The 19,507-nt window shown below is 38.5% G+C and overlaps 3 protein-coding genes and 1 long non-coding RNA gene across 9 annotated transcripts in view; 2 read left to right on the forward strand and 2 right to left on the reverse strand.

Annotated features, from left to right (window-relative positions):
* The window catches only part of LOC105424764 (uncharacterized), a 44,066-nt gene extending 41,872 nt beyond the window's left edge, over positions 1–2,194 (reverse strand). For 2 of the 4 annotated variants that reach the window (XR_016139909.1, XM_011635161.2), the window contains exons 1-2: positions 2,053–2,193; positions 183–381 (exon numbers count right to left, since the gene is read on the reverse strand). Coding sequence is in view for 3 of the 4 variants with exons in the window: in XM_011635161.2 (XP_011633463.2) it covers positions 183–353 (171 nt within the window). In the remaining variant the exon portion in view is untranslated. Of the gene's footprint in view, positions 1–182; positions 382–755; positions 1,041–2,052 lie in introns of those variants that run through there. The other 2 variants (XM_089079880.1, XM_011635162.3) reach the window with 2 other exon arrangements.
* Positions 2,195–2,329: 135 nt separating this feature from the next.
* Positions 2,330–3,759, forward strand: LOC105424765 (uncharacterized). The gene is made up of 3 exons (XR_003096623.2): positions 2,330–2,471; positions 2,552–2,667; positions 2,777–3,759. It is a non-coding gene; the product is annotated as an uncharacterized LOC105424765 (long non-coding RNA).
* Usp1 (ubiquitin specific protease 1) lies at positions 2,746–7,582 on the reverse strand. Its single transcript, XM_011635160.3, has 7 exons — positions 7,236–7,582; positions 6,835–7,014; positions 6,495–6,733; positions 6,124–6,353; positions 5,541–6,058; positions 5,204–5,390; positions 2,746–4,922 (listed from the first exon to the last, which is right to left on the reverse strand). The coding sequence occupies exons 2-7, from the start codon at positions 7,001–7,003 to the stop codon at positions 4,343–4,345; spliced, it is 1,923 nt and encodes a 640-aa protein (XP_011633462.1). The 5' UTR covers positions 7,004–7,014; positions 7,236–7,582; the 3' UTR covers positions 2,746–4,342.
* Positions 7,583–9,310: 1,728 nt separating this feature from the next.
* rin (ras GTPase-activating protein-binding protein 2) lies at positions 9,311–19,464 on the forward strand. 3 transcript variants are annotated; one of them, XM_011635159.3, is made up of 9 exons: positions 9,311–9,423; positions 11,740–11,930; positions 12,047–12,227; positions 12,858–13,223; positions 13,468–13,893; positions 13,975–14,188; positions 14,460–14,722; positions 14,797–14,959; positions 15,031–19,464. In XM_011635159.3, the coding sequence occupies exons 2-9, from the start codon at positions 11,833–11,835 to the stop codon at positions 15,174–15,176; spliced, it is 1,857 nt and encodes a 618-aa protein (XP_011633461.1). In that variant the 5' UTR covers positions 9,311–9,423; positions 11,740–11,832; the 3' UTR covers positions 15,177–19,464. The 3 variants fall into 3 exon arrangements, with proteins under 3 accessions (XP_011633461.1, XP_011633460.1, XP_025073482.1); XM_011635158.3 differs by having other exon boundaries at positions 9,335–9,664; XM_025217697.2 differs by lacking the exon at positions 9,311–9,423 and adding an exon at positions 10,365–10,676.
* The last annotated feature ends 43 nt before the right edge of the window (positions 19,465–19,507 follow it).

Raw genomic sequence — 19,507 nt, forward strand, 5'->3', positions numbered from 1 at the left:
TCAGAATCGTATCTTTAATGAAAAAAAAAATGTTAATTTAAAAAATAAAAATGAACAGAAATGACCACTCGATATCTTTAATATTGATAACATTAATTTATGCGCAAACATAGACTATGAAGAAAGAATTAATAATTAAAAACTTAATAATTAAAATTTAAATAAGAAATATTCGATTTTACCTTCTCTTGCAGCATTCTTTGAACGTCATTTTGCCTCTTTAAGTGTTTCGGTAGCCAGAAGCAGGCCTGGATAAGCCGCAAAAATATCCAGACCGCTCCGGCAAGCGCCAAATAGGAGCAAGCAGTAAACACCATGTTCGTCATGTCCACGGTTACTTGTTGGTGCTTCATAATGACAATTAATTTGACTTAAATACGCCTACAATAAGCACGGTAATCAGTACACAATAATTAGGAAAGTAAATTATAAAACAACTTTATTTCAATTTAATATAACATAAATAACAATTGGGGGATATAAGATTACAAAGTGAGACAAGCGATTTTATTTAACGAAAAAAAAAAAAAAAAAAATTTGCCCCAAGAAGATGCTTGTGCTTCGTTTGTCAAAGTGAACTGAACACATTGAAACTTTCTTACTTCTACGTATGTGTAATGAGTACAACAAATAAAAGCAATGTATAAAATCCAGTTTTTGTTTAAATTAAAAATTAAAAAAAAATTGCGTATTTTCGTTTCAGAAGAAGAAAAAACTGTGTTTTGATATTTTTTGTCCTGTTAAAAGGAACTCACATAAGGACTCTTCTTTATTCGTCTCGTTAACTCGATAATTCCTATACAAAACGCGCCATCGATTTTGCGGTCAAATAACGCGTGCGACATTCCCTTTTTCTCATGCCTCATCGTTCAACCCTTAGTTTCGCATAAGTATACCATTCACGAGACAGTGCACTGCGCTGCAGTTACAGACTCGAAAACGATTACACGTGGTGATAAGTGACCTACTGCGGATCGCCCTGTGTGCTTTAAAGCGCACCACCGCGCCGGGGGGGGGCGGGGGAGGGGAGGGGGTTGAAATTTCGCGTATCCCACGGCGAGATTGGACGTATTTGGGTCGAGTCATTTCGACCCAAGCGTCGGCGAACGGTTTCCCCGAGAACGGAAGCGAGATATTTTCGTTCCGATGCGAGAGACGACGAAAGCTGACGGGTTTCGTTAACAGCGTTAACGCAGATATGTCACGTCGCGACATCCGTGTTTGTCGTGTTTGCCTCCACCGCGAATGGCGGTTGTGTATCGATTACGCTCGTTCGGTGAAACGTAATGTAAATATATACGTATGTGGCACGTAGTGTGAAAAGCTTGTAATTTTTTTCACGCGTTGTACTTCGTGAGAAAAGGAATCGGAGGAACGGATTCCGTGCGAACTCTGTCGTCGGCACCTTCGCGATAGGAGGCTGCCGTTCGCACCGATTCCGATTAATTTTGAGACCGTGAGAATTGCGTGCTCACAATTACAATTATTATTTCATTTGATCTTACTTTACTCACCATAATGATAACGAATTTGACGTTTAATAATTACGGTTGAATGTGTCCCGAACGCGTCGTGCTCGGAAAAATGCATATAAAGAAGAAAACTCATTAAGAAAGTCTAAGTGAAAAATTTGAAATGCGTTCCTAACGAATGAAATTTAAATGTTATTGAAACGTAATAAAAAATTACAATGCTCTGTCAGAAATGTATTAATTAAGACAGCACGGCTTTAAAAAATAAATAAATCAAGTATTTCTTCAAGAATAAAATTGTAAATACAGATCGATATCGATCTGAAGAACAAACTTAAAAGAACAAATTAATATTTGCTTAAAGCAAATTTTAGTAAAAAATAAGAAAAAGAACTATCCATCAATAAAAAAAAAAAAAAAATGGCTGATTCTTTCCGAATCAATCAACAAACATTGTTACATCAGGATCAAAAGTTTTGATTGACAAATTAACTTCTCGTTCGCTCTGCACGTTTTTTCTCTCGTCGAGTATTCAAATATAAGACCGCTTACATATTATTCTACTGTTTTATTCACTTACCTTCTGTCTTATTCGAAGAATGTCGACGAGAGCATAGCCGTGTAGGAACGTGCTCTACCTAAGAGATACGAACTACTGAATGTATCACGGTCTGGAAGTAGTAGGAACTACTATGTATCCGACTGACAGGTGGAACGTTACTCCACTACTGACCCCCTATAGAAATAATCGATATATGGATGTAGCCACGTATGATTGAGCTGACACTATACAAATATTTCAACGTGTGTACGCGACATTTGAAAGCGGCGGTGTGCGCATATTCAGCGTGGATAAATTCCGCCGAATTCACCTGCCTGGAACGTTAGCGAAAGACAGAACAGAAAATTAACAGAAGTTCGCGGGCGACTACGACGACGGAAAGAATTTCTTTCCATTGCATCGCATCGTCGACGGACCGCTCCGTTATAAGTTACATTGTAATTAGAGATTAACTCTAAATGCCACGCGAGGGATTTTTATCTAATAGCTAGTTAAATTTAATCGTACCGCTTTTCAGCACGAGATCGATTAATATCAGAAGGTATCATGAAAACGATGGAAACGTTTGTATTAAACGACGTTCTAAAATATTCAAGCCACGTCGCAGTGACGTCCATCGATATAAAGTCGCAGGTAGACTTCCTGGGGATCGGGTTAAGTGCCTCTATCTCGCGATGTGGCACGGGCGCACGTATGATAGACAGGTATGTGTCAAGAATACATAATTTTTATTATTTTACAGATAACTCAATAATAAAACGTTCCACGTCTCAACTAAGGCTAGGTCGTCTCTAATCGTGACGCTCATTTCATGATTCGTTACATCGAGGTCGACGGTATTTCGTTACATATACAGAGGTCGACTCTCGAGGTCGTATACCGTCCGATCGCCGGGAATCTAACGTATATAACATGATTGGCGATAGACAGTTTTATTTTCTACGAAAATAGTACACGCTCGCGTCTCTAAAACTCGATGCAGTACGTATACAGGAAGAAGAACTCGGGTAGTGTGGAATGTGCGATACATCACAGCACGGTCATTTGGATTTTTGAGTGAAGAGAGGGAAGGAAGGAGAGGAAGAGGGCAACATGAGAAGAACAAGGCCCATTTTTGTCATTGTGTGCTCGCTGTCTCGCTTGAAATGGGAGTATCCCGTCACTTGACCACAGTTAGACAGTTAATTGTTCAATCCGTACTAATTATATGTATTGCAGGTCTATACTTTATAGCTGAACACTGGTACTTAAAATGAAATGGATATATATCTAAAGTTTGGCAAAAGTGAGAAAGAAAATATTATCACGTTATAACTAATAGTGGCACTCTATATCAATATTTTTCATTTCTGCATGCCGATTGATGCAATTATTCCTAGATATATCCTTTTAATTCAATACTATACGGAAAAATAATAATATCCTACCATAAACAATGTTACTTTTTATTTTTACTTTTACGAATTTTTACTCGTATTATTATATTGTTATATACTGCAAACAAGATAATTTTATATTTTCTATTCATTCTTTAAAATATTTATAAAATTCTGTATACGTACAATATATACGTTTTTGTCGAACTAAATTTTATTGTCAAAATAAAAGTCAACAAATAAGGGTCAACTCCGCTAGTATTCTTGCGTAATCTTGCGTATGTCTGTTATTAATTTTGTCTTATGTATAAATAATTATGATACATTATATAATAAAAAGATGTTCCAATGTTTGGGATCATTCTTAAGCCACTTTCAATGAATATAATATAAAAACGTAATATAAAAATAATAATAAAAACAAATCTCATATAATTCTAATAGTAACCAATTTATTAAACGCGTATAATAAATATATCATTCTGCGGTTACAATATCGAATGATAGGTCAGTCCTTAAGAAGAAAATCAATCAAATAATATTCGTAATATAAGAGATATTCGTAACGATAATAACAATATTAAAAATGATGTAAAAATAGAAAATAATTCAAAAATGTAAATTTGTTTAAGATAAAATCTAATTAATCAATAATAAGTAAAAAATCTTGTTATATAAAATATTAAAACTAAATTTTATTAGCGAACAATAACATTGCTTGTGCGACTGAATTTGCGGCGGCATGTATTCTTTCACAAAATGCCACTACTAGTTATATTGTGATTTTAATACAGTTCAGTGCAGTAATAAAGGACAGGCCTTATAATTGACGAATCGAAGTTTGTTGGAGTCAATCGGGGAGTATCCCTTGGAATTTCAAACGGAGACGATTTTGATATTATACTTCTGACGAGAAGACGAAAAACGGCGACTTACATCGTCGACCTCACGTAAAACAGAAGATAGGGAGTAGCTGAGTTCCGCGCGTTGGGTGCCAGTTTGTCTTCAAGTTCTCGTAGTGGGATCACATGAACCGCTTCGTCGTCGCACTCCAACCAGGTGACGCCCTGTTTGTTGCGCCTGATGCCGCAACAGTCCATGCTACGACAACCGACTCTATTCACTAATTGCTCCTTATTCTCGCTCGCGTTGGGTTTGCTACTTCTAAAATACTTGAGTATGCCCGATGGTTTATCGGAAGAAGAAGAGGACGACGATGAAGAGTTTGCGCTCGCGGCACTAGTCTGGCTCGGATTTTGCCGTTTATTATCGCGATCGCATTGAGAATACTCCGCATACGCAGGCTCGTCTGGTAAACGAGTATAAGCGACGTAATGCCCTGCAGTCATTGTCGCACCTTGATGCATTATGACCGAATATAATTTGTACACGTGTCGCGTTTCTGTATTACCATCAGCTGTCATCCCATGAGTTTCATCATTACTACATTCCTCGCAGAAGCATTGCAAGGTAAATGGTGTTGGCATGTGATTATTGATTTTCTCCATTGAACTGAAAACATAAATTTGATGGGGAAAAGTTGTTCATCAAAAACAAAAGAAGTAAAATTAAAAAATACAATAAGTCCTTAAAAAAAAATAATTCCATAAATTAATGTTACTATAATATTTATACTTTTAATATAATTATTACTTTTATATAACTGCAATAGATTTTTAAATTATGCAAATGTGTCGTGATATCTTTTGCTAACTTTGAGAAGTACATATTCCTGATATAAATTATGTATTTAACCTGTTGCTTCTAAATATGTTGAAAGATATAAGACTTACCCAGCGGCAGTAGAAAATCTCTTCAACTGCAAGATAAGAAGTCTAGGTAAAGAGGGAAAACAAACGGCTCTGCGAGCCTCATTATACCGTAGGCACCGTGCACACCAGTACTTATCCCTACCCCAAAGCAATTCACTAGTTACTACAGCGCGCTTGTATACCTCACTGCTGTCCAATTCATTATCATCTGAAGAAAGATTTTAGAATTAAGAAAAATCCGATTAATTACAATAATATAAAATATCTATAAGCTATTAAAGAAAGTCTGAACAGCTTAAATAATCTAAAAATAACATATCTCTTTTATTCCGTATGAATAAATCAATTAAACACGTACCTTTCTCGTTCGAACGATCAATGTCAATGGGTACACATATGTCGCAGAACGTCTCCTTTCGTTCCGTTACGTGTTCACACTCGAGACACGTTGTACGCAATAAACTGACTCCCTCAAAGTCCTCAGAAATAAAACATTTCTTACTTTCTGGCTTGCGAGTACCTATCTCACCGTTGCTCTCGGCGAATTCCGCGTGGCCATTCTCGTATAATCTTGCAGACCCCGCAACGCCATTCGCATTCGGCTGCGCGAGAGATACCGAATTCCCCCTGCTTGTGATCTTCTTTTTCTTCCTAGATTTACGAATGCTTCTTTTTCCAGAGCTACTGCTCTCTGACTGTGTCTCTGTTGTCGAGTGGTTTGCAATAAATTCAGGAAAACCACCATTGCTTTGGCCAAATTGGCTTTCTCTATGTCTGACCAAGAGTTGGAAAGTCTCCCTAATGTTGTCAAGCAAGCAGACCAAAAGCTCGTGAGCATCCTGCTGCTGATTTCCCTCAAATATCGGATTTACTTCTCTATGACAATCAATATAAAAACAATGTAAACACAAAACACATATACATGATAACAGCATACTTACCTAAGAGCTTGTAAAAAGGCATCCGGTTGGTATGGTTCACTGTTTTCCCTCATCTCTGATGCTCGCAATGCCATGAAGAGCTCATGTAATCTTTCAGTGGCTATTTGAATACGTGGTTTATTGGCTTCTGCTGTTGATCCAGCTAGTGCCAATAGATCCTTACTGCTCCAACTACGACTATTGCTTGATGTTAGCGATACACCGGTTCTACCTAACGAGGAAGATTTGGCCTACAAGAAAAATTCTCAATAGAATTTAAAATTTAAACATGTTTATGCCACATGCATATATATATATATATATATATATATATATATATATATATATATAAAACTTTCCTTTTCAAATAAATTAATCTATCTGGTACTTACTTTTGTTTGAAGTTGCTTGTCATTTAAATTAGACAAATCAGTAGCTAAATGATGTAAATTATGCAGAAAGGAAGGCGCAAATCTTAAAGTATATAATACACTATTGAGGAAGCAGGTATTTCCTAAATTGCATAAGGTGGCTATTTTCAATCCTTCCGTACTGCCACTAGGCATGTCGTAACTTCCATCCTGGTGATTGCTCAGCTGATTTCGATAACCATTCAACATTTTGCTTGTACCTTTACAAACAGAATCATCAATATAAATCAATATCAAAGAAATCACTGCTGTCTCACTGCCAACAGACATATTATAAAAAAATTAAAAAGAACACACATACCAAGTGTGAAATCTGGTCTATCCAAAAGGCCCCCTCTTGTAGATGTAGGAGGGGGCTGTGGGACGACGATGGGAATTGCACGTCCACGACCCGACAGGGACAGGCAGAACTTCTTTCTAGGAGGAACCGAGCGTTTATCTGCGTCTTCCTCTGTTTCTAATACTGTCATCTTCTGTTAACCTAAAACCACGTTTTATCACGTTCTACGTATCGTACCATTCATGTCGACGGGGGAATCTCCGCGGGCGTCTCCGCACGAAGTCTGTCCCGCCGTCTGACTCCTCGCGTACGTTCACCGAGGATTTAATCCGCGAGTCCCGCTCGGGACGCTCGGTCGGTCGGTCGCCCGCGTCACGTAAAGTGTCGTGAGACAGAAGCGGGGCAAAGTGCGTTTTACTCACGTGTGATCGAGTGGGGAAGTCATGGAACGCGCGAACGGCCTCGTTTGTTATAACATTGGCTAAAGCGGACCGATTCCCACGCTAAGAGAGCCACGGAAGCGTCTGGCCGACTTGACACCAACTACATGATCATCCCGAACCAGCGTCCCGTATCGACGGATCGACCCCAAGCAACACGCCGCGCGCTCTCGCTGGCTCGTCCCCGAGGCAACTTCACGCGACGTAAACGGGCGCGGGCTGGGGGAGGAGGGGAGTGCGGGAGGAAGCGACACACACACATACACACACGGGGAAAACTCGCGATCGAGGACGCAGAAAACGTGTGCTCGTCAGCGCTCCTAGCAGACGTGGGGTTAATTATGCTCGCTGAATTCCCTTCTACGCGGATTTGTTGCGTTGCTCTTGCACTTCCTGCACTCGCGTTTCTCATTTTCTTACACTTTCTCCAACTCCCGCTTATGTATCCATCTTGCTTTAAGGAGAGATTATGGAGATCTTTATCGGAGATGAATTCCTTTTCCCCATATTACGGCCAAAATACTGCGAGAATAGCTATATAATTATGATATTTATAATCAGAATATTTGCCTGACGAAAGCTACAGAGCGATTTTTGTAAGAAAATGTGTGAAAATAAATAATTCATTTTATGCGTAAATAGATTTGCACTATAGGACAATAAGATGCAAATATTTTTATCTATTGTAAATTTTTTTCAAGAATCAAATTGCAAAACTCTGTAGCAAGAGTTATAATTTTATAAAAAATACGTAGAAAAAGGCTCATAGCAGAATATTGTTTCTACGAGATGATATATGGGTGTACTCAAATATATATCTGCACTGTAAATAAAGAGTAAATAGTTATATTTATTTTAATTATTTAAGAGCTAAATTGCAAAATTGGCTCTGTAGATACCTTCGTAATTGTAAAAGAAATTATCTTAGCAAAGTTTCATGACGAAAGTTTGTTTCTATAAGACAAAATATAATTGAGTACCAAATATAATTGATACATATCTGCACGGTAAATAAGGAGTAGATAATCATTTTCAGATCAAGTCGGAGTTAGCTCGTCACTCCTGCCGACTCTTAAGTGCAAAAAATAGAAATTATGAGCGACGCAAACAAATTTTCTGTCTCACTTCCGCTCGTTTCCTTGTTTGACGTTTATCAATATAGATTAATTTTAATCCTGTTTAATTTGCTTTTTATTTCTAATTTGCTTTTTAATTTTAATTAGAAAGTTTAATTAGAGAAAAATAAAAACAACCAATAAGGTATACTAATACTAAAGTTAGATATTAAATCAACTCGTTTTTTTCAATTGATTGAAAAATTTCTCAATCTTTATTATGTTTACGTTGCTAGAAATCGAAATCGACGGCATTTAGCGTTTTCGATTTGCTGACTTGACTCAACTCGATTCAGTTCTATCTCTTTTTATTTGCTTTTCCTATATCTTTCTTTTTTTATTGCTTTTCCTCTATCTCTTATTTCCTCATAATCAACTCGATTCGGAATCAGCAAATCAAATACACTATTTGCTTTCAGTCTGTAATAGTTAAATATATTCCATTGATGTTGAAAATGCTTTGTGACATTTCATGATCAATTGATAGAATTTTTTGTTTTCCGAACAAAATCACTAAAGCCAGCGACATACTTTTAGATCTAAAAAAATATATGAATCAAAGACAAGAGTTCAGCAAACATGCGAATCCAGCTAGCAAACCAGCAAGAAAAAAAGCATCGTGTGCCGCTAGCTTAAATTCGAGATTGATTTTCTTTCTTCCGATTGGCTAAATTCCAATCTACTTTCCAATCCTAATCCACAGTCTGTGATACGGGTTAAAGGAAAAAAGATCGCACTTCGTGGGCAAAAAGCCACGTTCTCATCGTGAGTCCGTAAGATAATCACGTGGTCGATCATGCGCAGGTAAAGAGGATGGCGCGTGCGCAGAAAGATCCTACCGCGTGATACATCAACTCGGACCAATCGGCATCGACGATTCGCGCTTCCTACGTTCGCCACTGGCGCTCGAGGGCTTCCCGTACCTTTGAACTATAATACGCTCGTCTATATTCAAACGACGCCTCCGTGTGTCGCCAGTTCCTCTCCAGTGCTGTTCTGTTCTGCTCTGCGCGCATTTGCTGACACAGTGCCGTCGATACCACCACACAACACAAGTAAGCCGCGTTACCGACGTACATACCGTGAACTGTTTTTATAATTGATATCATCCACTGCGGACCCGGTGTCTGCGGCGTTTACTCGGTCGCACGAGGCGATCGCCGATCCTCGCAAATCATTTGCGCCATCGTCGGCTTCCCGCGCGATAAGCAGCCGCCGCCACCGCCACCGCCACCGCCGCCGCTGCCGCCGCCGCCGGTTGCGCCGAGGTTCCCCGCGCGAGAACGCCTGAATCAGGTAGGAACCCCCCCACGCTCTGTTTGTTGCCATTGAGTTGTAATCCCCGCGTTACCCGCGTTCGGCATTATCCATCCGTTCGTCGGGACGATCGTTCGCACGTCGCTTCCCTCGAGCACGAGGAGAACACGCTAGAACACCTAGAACATGTCTCTGCGGTGGAATCGCGCCTCGATGGACGTGACTCCGTTCACGCCGAGCTGAGACATGTCGAGGAGCCCGGCCTCGCTGTTCCACCCGCGATCCACCCGCCTATCCGTTCATTCGCTCGCTCGTCCGTTCGTCCGTCTCTTCCCCTCGGATGCTTCGCGTCTTATCCGCGTTGGTGCGTTCCCGTGCGAGGCATCGGGAAACATCGCCATGCTTGCGCGACCGACCGGGCGCGACCGCGCGCTCGCTCTCTCCATCTATTTCTCTCTCTCTCTCTCTCTCTCTCTCTCTCTCTCTCTCCGTCGCATCCGCGCTCTCGTCGGCATGCTCTCCCGCATGATTTTCGCCCCTTTTTTGTTTCGTCCTGTCTCGTGAGGCGAGGAAGTCCGAAAGTGTGGAGAACGAATTTTTCGTTCGGGGTTTTGAGAGAAACACGTGCTTACGAGATACACCGAGTCCAGCGCGGTCGGGATGCCTCGGGTGCACAGGAAGAGGGACAAAGAAAGAGCTCGCGGGTAGGGGGAGAGGAGAGGAGAAGAAGAATGGGGAATGGTGAGGGGAAAAGATGAGAGGAGAGGAAGAGAGATGGTGGCATGCGCGAAAATTTTGCCATGCGCTCCGCCAAGCTACGCGCGTCGCCAGTCCCTTTGTGTTCGCCGCATGTCGTACCGCTCCGATTATTTGCGCGCTACGTAATAAGAACGTAGACGAATTTTGAGCTCGGATTTAATCCGTCCCGAGACGCGGTTGCCAGCGACAACGGTGCCCGAGGGCTGTATTCCCTGGTGGATTTTTCCATGTGCGAGGGAGAGGAAAAAAAAAGACCGCGTGCTGCTTCGTCCTCGTGTTTGAAGAAATTCAGGTAGCACGGCGTCCGCTCGAGAAACGCTGTAGTATTTTTCATCACGAGGACAATTTATGGCACAGTAGTACATAGCTCCTAAAAATAAATCAACTAGTAATTTATCAAGAATATCATGAAGAATGTTATGAAATATATATTTAAATAATTACAAATTATAAACTCAACTGAGCCGCGCGAAAAAAATATTTATATATTAATTGAATCAATAGTTTTTATATAAAGAATGTTTGCACGTGGGCGGATGAATGCGTGTGGAGGACGCGGGATTATGCGTACTCTTCTTTTTTGTTTGTAATATATTCTGAAAGTGCCTATGACTCCATATTATCACGCGGTTTCTTTCAAATGAATATTGATAATATTCATTTTTATATTTTTTGTGAAATTACCTATATATATATATATATATATATATATATATATATATATATTTTTTTTTTTATTTTACCTATATATTATTAATTACCTATATATATATACTTATCGTTATTAATATTAGTATCAACAATATTGCTAAAAATATTTTGAGAATTTTTTTATTTCTTGAGATTGAGATGCACATAATCAATAATTATATTTTGCTTCAGTTGTGTCATCAGAGATTTTACTTAGATGGTATATTATGATTTATTCAATTTTGCAAATTATAATTAATAAATATAATAGGAAATATAATAAGTAGCATTGCTCAAAGATCTTTGTATTTAATAATTTAAAAAAAAAAGTGTAATCGATTTTCAGATTTAATTATCAATTTATCAATATAGCTTTGAACTTGTTGTGTTGGAAATCCGTTAATAATAACAGAATGTAATCTAGATATATAAATAATTGTTCTAAATTTATAAAAATATAAATTCAATAAAAGGAATTATTAAACATATCCTGTCTCTCAAAAAAATGTCACTTATTATTTGAAACTTAACTCGGTTTAATATAATAATTATATTTTGATTAATAAAAATTAATTTAATATTAGTAATAATTTTTTTAATCTCCTATATCATATCAGTTATATCTGACATATACATACTGACATATTTTTTCGTTTTGGTTTCAGATATCTGCCTTAATAATTTTAAGATTTTACAGTCGAAACGTTTAGTTTGCTGTTTCCAGCAAAATATTACTCTAGAAGATACAAAATAAAAAAATGGTCATGGAGGCATCTCCTTCGCCACAGAGCGTCGGTCGGGAGTTCGTCCGACAATATTATACGTTGCTGAATCAAGCACCGGCTCACCTTCACAGGTACTTGAGTTATCTAAACTATGTCTTTTTATCTGCACTATAGATTTCTTATCACATAACCAAATCAAAGTTTATTAAAGGAATGCCACAAATACAACAATTATTATAAATTTCAGATTTTACAATCAGCATTCTTCCTTCGTGCACGGGGGATTGGATTCCAATCGGGAGTGCACCCCGGCGATTGGGCAGAAGCAGATACACCAGAAAATTCAACAGCTGAATTTTCGCGACTGCCATGCCAAGATAAGCCAGGTTGATTCCCAGCTTACGCTTGAAAATGGTGTTGTCGTCCAGGTAAATGATATCAAATTATATAAGATAAATAAGAAAGAATAAAAATTACAGTTTTATTAATGTATTATTGAGATAGTTTTTATCTATAATACCTAAAATTTATTTTTTTTAAATGTCATTTTTTAATCATTTAACCGACATATATATGGGATGAGGGTTGGAATTGAACTTGAATTCCATTGATTATGAATCAAGCTCTTTTACATAGAGCCACGAGTCATCCCTAGGATAAGTCACAATTCTTCACACTTTTCTAAACACAATATAACTATAAAATATATGACATTGAATATATTATGTTCGGTTATATTCAAAACATTATTAGAGTTTTGTTATTTCACTACACGGTATTTCGGTTGTCGTATGACTTGACATCCGAGCAACCGTGTCTTCTGATAATACAATCAGCTTTTTAAATATCTAAATGTCTTTTTCTATCTATATCTATCATTTTTCTTTCCCTCTCCTTTTGTCTCTTCCCCCTCTTTTCTTTCTCTTCCTTCTTCCTTTTAAAAGAATAATTTATTTAAACTAATACACTTTTTAAATTAATTTTGTACTTATTTTAAATAAACATTTTTGATATGATTATTATTATATATTTTATATTTATCTTTAAATATTACGTAGGTATCTGGAGAATTATCTAATGCCGGGCAACCAATGCGTCGATTCACCCAGACTTTCGTACTGGCTGTGCAAGCGCCGAAAACTTACTACGTGCACAATGATATCTTCCGCTATCAAGACTTGATATTTCCGGATGAGGATGAAGCTGATGTAAGTGGCGGAGATAGCGGGGAGAGTGGCGAAAGAGAAGTTGAGGAAATTGGTCGATCTGAACCCGAGGAAGATGAACATCAGACTCAGGCACAACAGCTGTCGGCTCCTGCTCAAGCTGCCGAGCAGCAAGCTCAACCACCTCTCATTCCGACGCAGCAACCTCCGCTTCAACAACAGCAGCCGATGTATTATGCTGCACCACCCCAACCACATGTTAGTATAACAAATATGATGTATTATCAATTGTAGTAGAAAAATTGACACTTAAGCATTTTATGTAGTGCGCAAGTTTTTTTATACTTAGTTTAAATGTAATAAAAAATTATATTCCTGAAAAAAATTATTTCCTGTTTTTTTTTTCTTTCTTTTCTTTCTTTCTTTTCTTTCTTTCCCCGTGTGTTTTATTTCTATAGTGTTTTATTTCTAATAGTTTGCAATATAATTTTATTTTTGTCAGGTTCATCCGGTGATACAGCAAGTATTGAATGGAACAGTGCATGAAGAGACAATTAATCAACAACTACCACAACAACAACAGCAGCAGCAACAGCAACCACCGCCACCACCTCCAGCACAACAGCATCCATATATAGCCGAACCAGCCGCTCAATCTCAGTTTGTGCAGGAGGCAGAGCTGAGTAATGGTGAGCAGCAGCAGCAACAGAGCGAGAATGAGCCGCAGGCTCAGACAGAGGAGAGGAACGAACAACCCGAGACAGAAGCGTTCACCGCATCTACGCAAGAGACCGAACCTGAGCATCAGGTTTCCAACATCACTGTCAACAGCAGCGGGCCCAAGACGTACGCTACCTTGGTAAAGTCTTTCCCAAACACTACTACTGGTGCTACTAGCCCACAAGCTCCTAAACTGTCCATGTCTCCGGTAAGTTTTGTTTCGCACAATGTCATAATTTACGATTTACGATGAAGGAGAAAATGAATGAATTTCTTTCTTTCTTTGCAGCCACCTATGACAAATCTACGTTTGGATGACAGATCACCATTGCATCCTGCAAATAATGGACCAGCATCAACAACGGTGTCTAATAATGTATCTGCAGCTCAGCAACAAACTCATCGAGTAAGTGGAAATCAACCACCTCAACAACAACAACAGCAACAACAACAACAACATCCTCAGCAGCAACGAGTTCCAAGAGGAGGATTAGTACAAAGAGGTAAAAAATATTACTTACTATAATATAAAGGGAATCGATACAACAGGAATAAAGTAAAAAAATAAGAGATGAAATATAAGGATGTAGATTTCTATAATGTAGAAACATTTTTTAACAGATGCAATACTATTAACACTTTATTATTATTATTATTAATTCATTTTTATTAATTTTTATTAATTTTTAATTCTTTCATTTTTTTAAATAAAGATTTTATCTTATAAGTTATCATATATAAAATATATGTAATAATACTATATACATATCTTAGATGGAGAACGTCGTGGCACAAGATTAGGGCAATACAGTGATGCTCATCAACTTTTCCTGGGTAACTTACCACACAATGCCTCTGAGAATGACCTGCGCCAGGTATTCGAGCGTTATGGTAGAGTCGCTGAATTGCGCGTACACAGTAAATCGAATGACAGATGCAAAGGTCCACAAGGTGGAAATAATACCGCTCGAGTACCTAATTACGGATTTATTACATTTGAAGATATACAAGTTGTGACTAAGGTGTTGAATTCTTTGGTATGTTTATCTTTTACGCATATACGTGTCTCGTTTAAAGATAAAAATTGCTTTCATTATGATTATTGTTTCAGCCTATCTATTATCCTGACGAAAGTGGACAAAAATTAAATGTGGAGGAAAAGAAAGTCAGACCTAGGCCGATGTTAGACGGTAGTGGCGGTAGATTGAATTCTGGAGATGGTGGAATGCGATCTATGGGTGGCCAACAACAGCAACAACAGCAGCGCGGACCAGGTATTTTTGTGGATATTCTCCAATTTATTAATTAGTAAAAATTTTTTATTTATGTTATCTTAATATTTTAGGTGGACCTGGGAGCGTGATGAGAGGAGGACAACATGGTGCGCGAGGTGGTCGTGGAGGATTTTCACGGGGTGGTGATGGCGGTAGGGGTGGTGGCATGCGACAGCCAGGCAATCCAAGTAATCCCGGATATCAAAACCGTCGCTAATACCGGCCACATTACGAAACAGTTGCAAGAGCCCCTTCTTATTTCGTCTCTATCGAATAAAAGTCACCGGTACCACGACACATCTGTCATCTTCATTTTAAGAAGCGGAATCCAGGACTATTTCGTATGTCATATGACCTCATCACTGACGCCAACCTCATATGCTTAAACGTCGCTTGCAACAACGTTCGTCAAGCAACAGCAACAGTCGATTATTAGCTGACGCAGCTCAAAGAGAAATCGTACGAAACATGAGCTCGAACATGAATGGCGCGCCAATCGAAGTCTCGGACGAAGATCGTTCCTCGCGCGAGACTTCGAGCTCGGTGTTGTGTGTGTGTGTGTCTAAAATTATCGGTTAGGTAGCCGATGATTATTGGTTCGAATTCGTCCTTCGTACATCGATAACCGGGCAATCCCGTAGGACTTTGCGACGCGAAGCACTCATAAGCGGAATGCAATTATAGATACACACATATGCATACGCATACACACACGTGCAGCCGTGTGACAAGTCCAAAAAGAGTTTACAGGAGAACGTTGTCGGAGTGGAAAATTTTAGTGCAAACGAAAAAGAGGCGGCGGAACGTGATCTAAAATCGGGAAATGTGTCGAAACTCTTTGTGAGGCGATTTTTAGAGTGGTGCGCGGTATTTATTACTCCGCGCATTTCCTTCGGCTCGCCAGATCGCAGGACGAAAAGGCAGCGGAACGAATTCCAACGCAAATCGTACCATGTAACCATGGGACAGCCAAGCGAGATCAAAGAGAAGAAGTCGGAGTGTCGCTGTGACATGCGTAATCTCGTGTACGCTTTCGAGTCGACTCACCAATCGCTGACAAAACGGTCCCGACAAAACGCCGCGGATGAAGAATCGGCGTAGGTAGCAATCACACGGATCGAATTCCGACAAAAACGACTACAGGATTCCAAGACTGTGTCCCGGTTGCACGCGGCAGAAGAAAACAGAAAGATAAAAGAGGAAAAGCGACAGTTTCTTTTCTTCTATGATCTTTTTCTCTATTTATATCGCCGATCATTGATTGACTGGTATCAATCATGGACAAGAAAATGCTTCTAGACTGCAGCAACTGGTCTCGCCGGTTTTTTCTCCCTCCCTCCCGCTCTATCTGCATACAATCATCCTGGCCTCGTCTCGTTGCAGTCCGGAACTTTTTGTTCGTGCTTGTCGTACTCCTGGTCTCGTTATCCTTCCCTTTTCCTTTCCTTCTAGATAAAATTATATTCTCCTAATATCTTTCTGCGCTAATTCATTCTCTCATAGAATTTTCTAGTATCTACCTCCCTGTCCCTTCACATACTTATTGCTACTTTTGTTTAGGTGAAATTAGTAAGGATCGCGCGCGTGCATGGTCTGTCGTTGTGTCGCTCAATCGCTAAATTGTCAGTCACGTGACAGCGTTTTTACGAAGGTTAATAATATTTTCTAACTTTTAATCGCAGAACTACACCGAGTATTAAATGTGAACTGCAATCGGCACAGTGCGGAAATGTGTCCGATGTAACGACGACGTTTCCGTACTATGTAAACCTAATTGCAGGAACATCTTTTTCGGTACAGAACGCACTTATTTTTGTCTGGAGACAATATTTATTTGCATTTCTCGATGAAGTACATTCGTATGCCGCAAACTACTTAGGGCATAAAGCGAAACAAGAATTCTAGTCAGCAACAGCGTTCACAAGCAATGCGCGAGAGGAATTCTGCGATTATTATTGATTGGGCGATACGTTTCTCCTGGCCTATCAGCCTCATTCCTTTACGAAACTATCGTAATTTTGGAAATGATCAATCTGAAATTCACGCGATACTGTTACACATAACAACGTCAAGTGCAGATTTTTAATTTATCTTTTTCTTGTCGCAATGGTAATATGAAAGGACTCAAAATGTTGCACTTGACAATAAGTATGCAAGAAAAAGAATAAGCGAGAATGAGAGAGAGAGAGAGAGAGAGAGAGAAAATGTTTGTGTCTGCATTTCTTGTCGTTGTGATCAAGATCGTGGAGATTGTTAACGTAGATCACGCACGAGCGCGACTCCATCCGCAGTAGTCTGTAATCGAAAAGGAAAAAAAGGGAAAAAAAATGAAAATGCGTTGCGACGACCCGCGTCTGGGACATGGCGACCGCGCCCCCGCGACTCCTCGGGGCCCCGCCTCATTTAACGTTATTTTTTTTTTTTTAGCATGCACTTTAGTGATTAATATTTGTCATGTAGTATTATACGCGACATCGGTGTCTCGTTTAATGCAACTCGACAACGATGACGACGACGATGACTGATAATGACGTTGACAATGACAATGGCGGTGATGACAACGCGACCGCTTTGACGCAGACGCGGATAAAGGGATAGGTTTCGCGTGGCTGCGATTCTGCGGTTTGCTATTTTCGGAAAGTAGATAAAAAAAAAAAAAAGAAATAAAAGACGAGTAAAGCCAACAAGTATCTCAAACATGCGTTGGATGTAACGTCTCAGTCTTAAGCCTATATCTATATTTCCGTTATAAATATTTAAACAAAACGCTATGTAGGAAATAACGAAGATTCGATCCATCGAGTCCTTTCCTTTATAAGTTAGTTTAGTAACGCGCGAAAACATATTTTGAATTTTTGTCTATAGTTATCACGTAATTGGCATAAACTTTAGTATTGTTATAAAAAGAAAAAAAAAAAAAAGAAAAATTGATCATTAAATCTGAACCAGAAATATACAGGATGGAGCACTTAACTTTTCTCTTCCTTGCGGCGAAAATAGAATATTGCGTGTGTTTTATGTGATTATGAAAGAGAGGATTACGAAATCTCTAGAAATAATCGTCTTCATGTCGTTCTCATTCAATCGGCTATCAGCTTTTATTCTAATGTGAAAAATTTAATTTATTTGAACCATTAAGAATTATCTTCGAGAACATCTCTTTTTTTAATAAAATAAATGGTAACAGACATATATATATATATATATATATATATATATATATATATATATATCGTTGACATCCTCCTAAAACCATGTAAAACACATACCAAATGTATGGAACACATTGCGATCGCGCCATTCGTTACGAATTCGTTTAACACTTCGACTGAAATTTCATCCGCAATTTCTTGGAAACCATGGCATTCGGATACAATTAAGGATCTCGTCTTTCTCTTTAGTTTATATTATGAATGACGAATACGAATTAAATTAAGATATTAATCCACATGCAGGTGCCATAATTCCCAAGGAAATACAAATATCACATACATATATATATATATTTGTGACACGACAGTCAAAGTGTTAAAATAAAATTTGAATTTAGCACGGTGGTATTGAATGTAACTCATGCTTGGTTGAAGCAAAGCTCTTGCAAAGGTGACTTGCACCTTTGTTCGAACAAAAATATTCGTCGGTTCGAATGAAATCTAATTTAACACTTCGGTGGCAAAATGTTTTCCCCTTTTTGACGGTAATGTGCGAGATAAATGTGAACATTAGAAGAAGAGACTTTAAGACATTGAAGCGCCAGCTGCTTCAACTTTGTATACATATTGTAGAGCATATTTAAACGGATATTTGTATGGCTAAGAAAGGATTGTCATTCTAGACTCCTCTTGTATATTAAACGGTAGACTACCATCACCATCATTTTTATCCCAACTTAAGGCCGATTATACATCCAAGTACTTCTTTATCGATTAGCACATCGTGCAGACGTAGAGAAAGAGAAAAAGGTATTTTATGCTGAGCGACGTAGATATTTAACATTTGAAATCAGAGATTATGACTTCCGATTTTCACGTGCCACCTATTATAAAATAATATTCCACGCACCGTTCGCTCGCGCCGTTTGACTTCACTACGTCCTTATCCATGTGCATATCCGTGTGTTCAAGTACAACGTGTTCAAAGCCGCAGTTACGCGAGATCATCGCTTTACATATATTTGAAAGAGAGCTCTGCAAATTTTTAGTGTGAATGTTTTCGTTTTTAAGTAAACTATATTAATATTAAATATTAAATAATAAAAGGTGAATATAATAACGAACGAAGGAAAGAGAGGATACGCAGGGAAAACACAAATAATTATTAACGATGTAATAACAGATTAGAAGAGAATGGCGGTTTATAAGTTATGAATTTTTGTAGCGTACATTATTATTTCGGTCTGCCAGGCCAGTTTGTGTGTACAACTAATTGAGAATGCCGCTAGTGCGATAAAAGAGGGAAGAAAAGATGATGTGTTAAAGAAGGAAAAAAAAAGGGAAAAAAACGAACATCAAATGTATTGTAACTTTTTGCATTTAGTATTATATATAT

This window comes from Pogonomyrmex barbatus, unplaced genomic scaffold, assembly GCF_055798465.1.
Source record: "Pogonomyrmex barbatus isolate J1 unplaced genomic scaffold, ASM5579846v1 scaffold3, whole genome shotgun sequence".
Lineage (NCBI taxonomy): Eukaryota > Metazoa > Arthropoda > Insecta > Hymenoptera > Formicidae > Pogonomyrmex > Pogonomyrmex barbatus.

Coding starts and splice junctions, on each gene's coding strand:
- Usp1 (XM_011635160.3), bottom strand. CDS start 7,003: ATGACAGTATTAGAAACAGAGGAAGACGCAGATAAACGCTCGGTTCCT. Junction 6,734..6,834: donor TAGACCAGATTTCACACTTG/GTATGTGTGTTC, acceptor CTGTTTGTAAAG/GTACAAGCAAAATGTTGAAT. Junction 4,923..5,203: donor AGATTTTCTACTGCCGCTGG/GTAAGTCTTATA, acceptor TTATGTTTTCAG/TTCAATGGAGAAAATCAATA.
- rin (XM_011635159.3), top strand. CDS start 11,833: ATGGTCATGGAGGCATCTCCTTCGCCACAGAGCGTCGGTCGGGAGTTC. Junction 12,228..12,857: donor AAAATGGTGTTGTCGTCCAG/GTAAATGATATC, acceptor AATATTACGTAG/GTATCTGGAGAATTATCTAA. Junction 14,960..15,030: donor ACAACAGCAGCGCGGACCAG/GTATTTTTGTGG, acceptor TTAATATTTTAG/GTGGACCTGGGAGCGTGATG.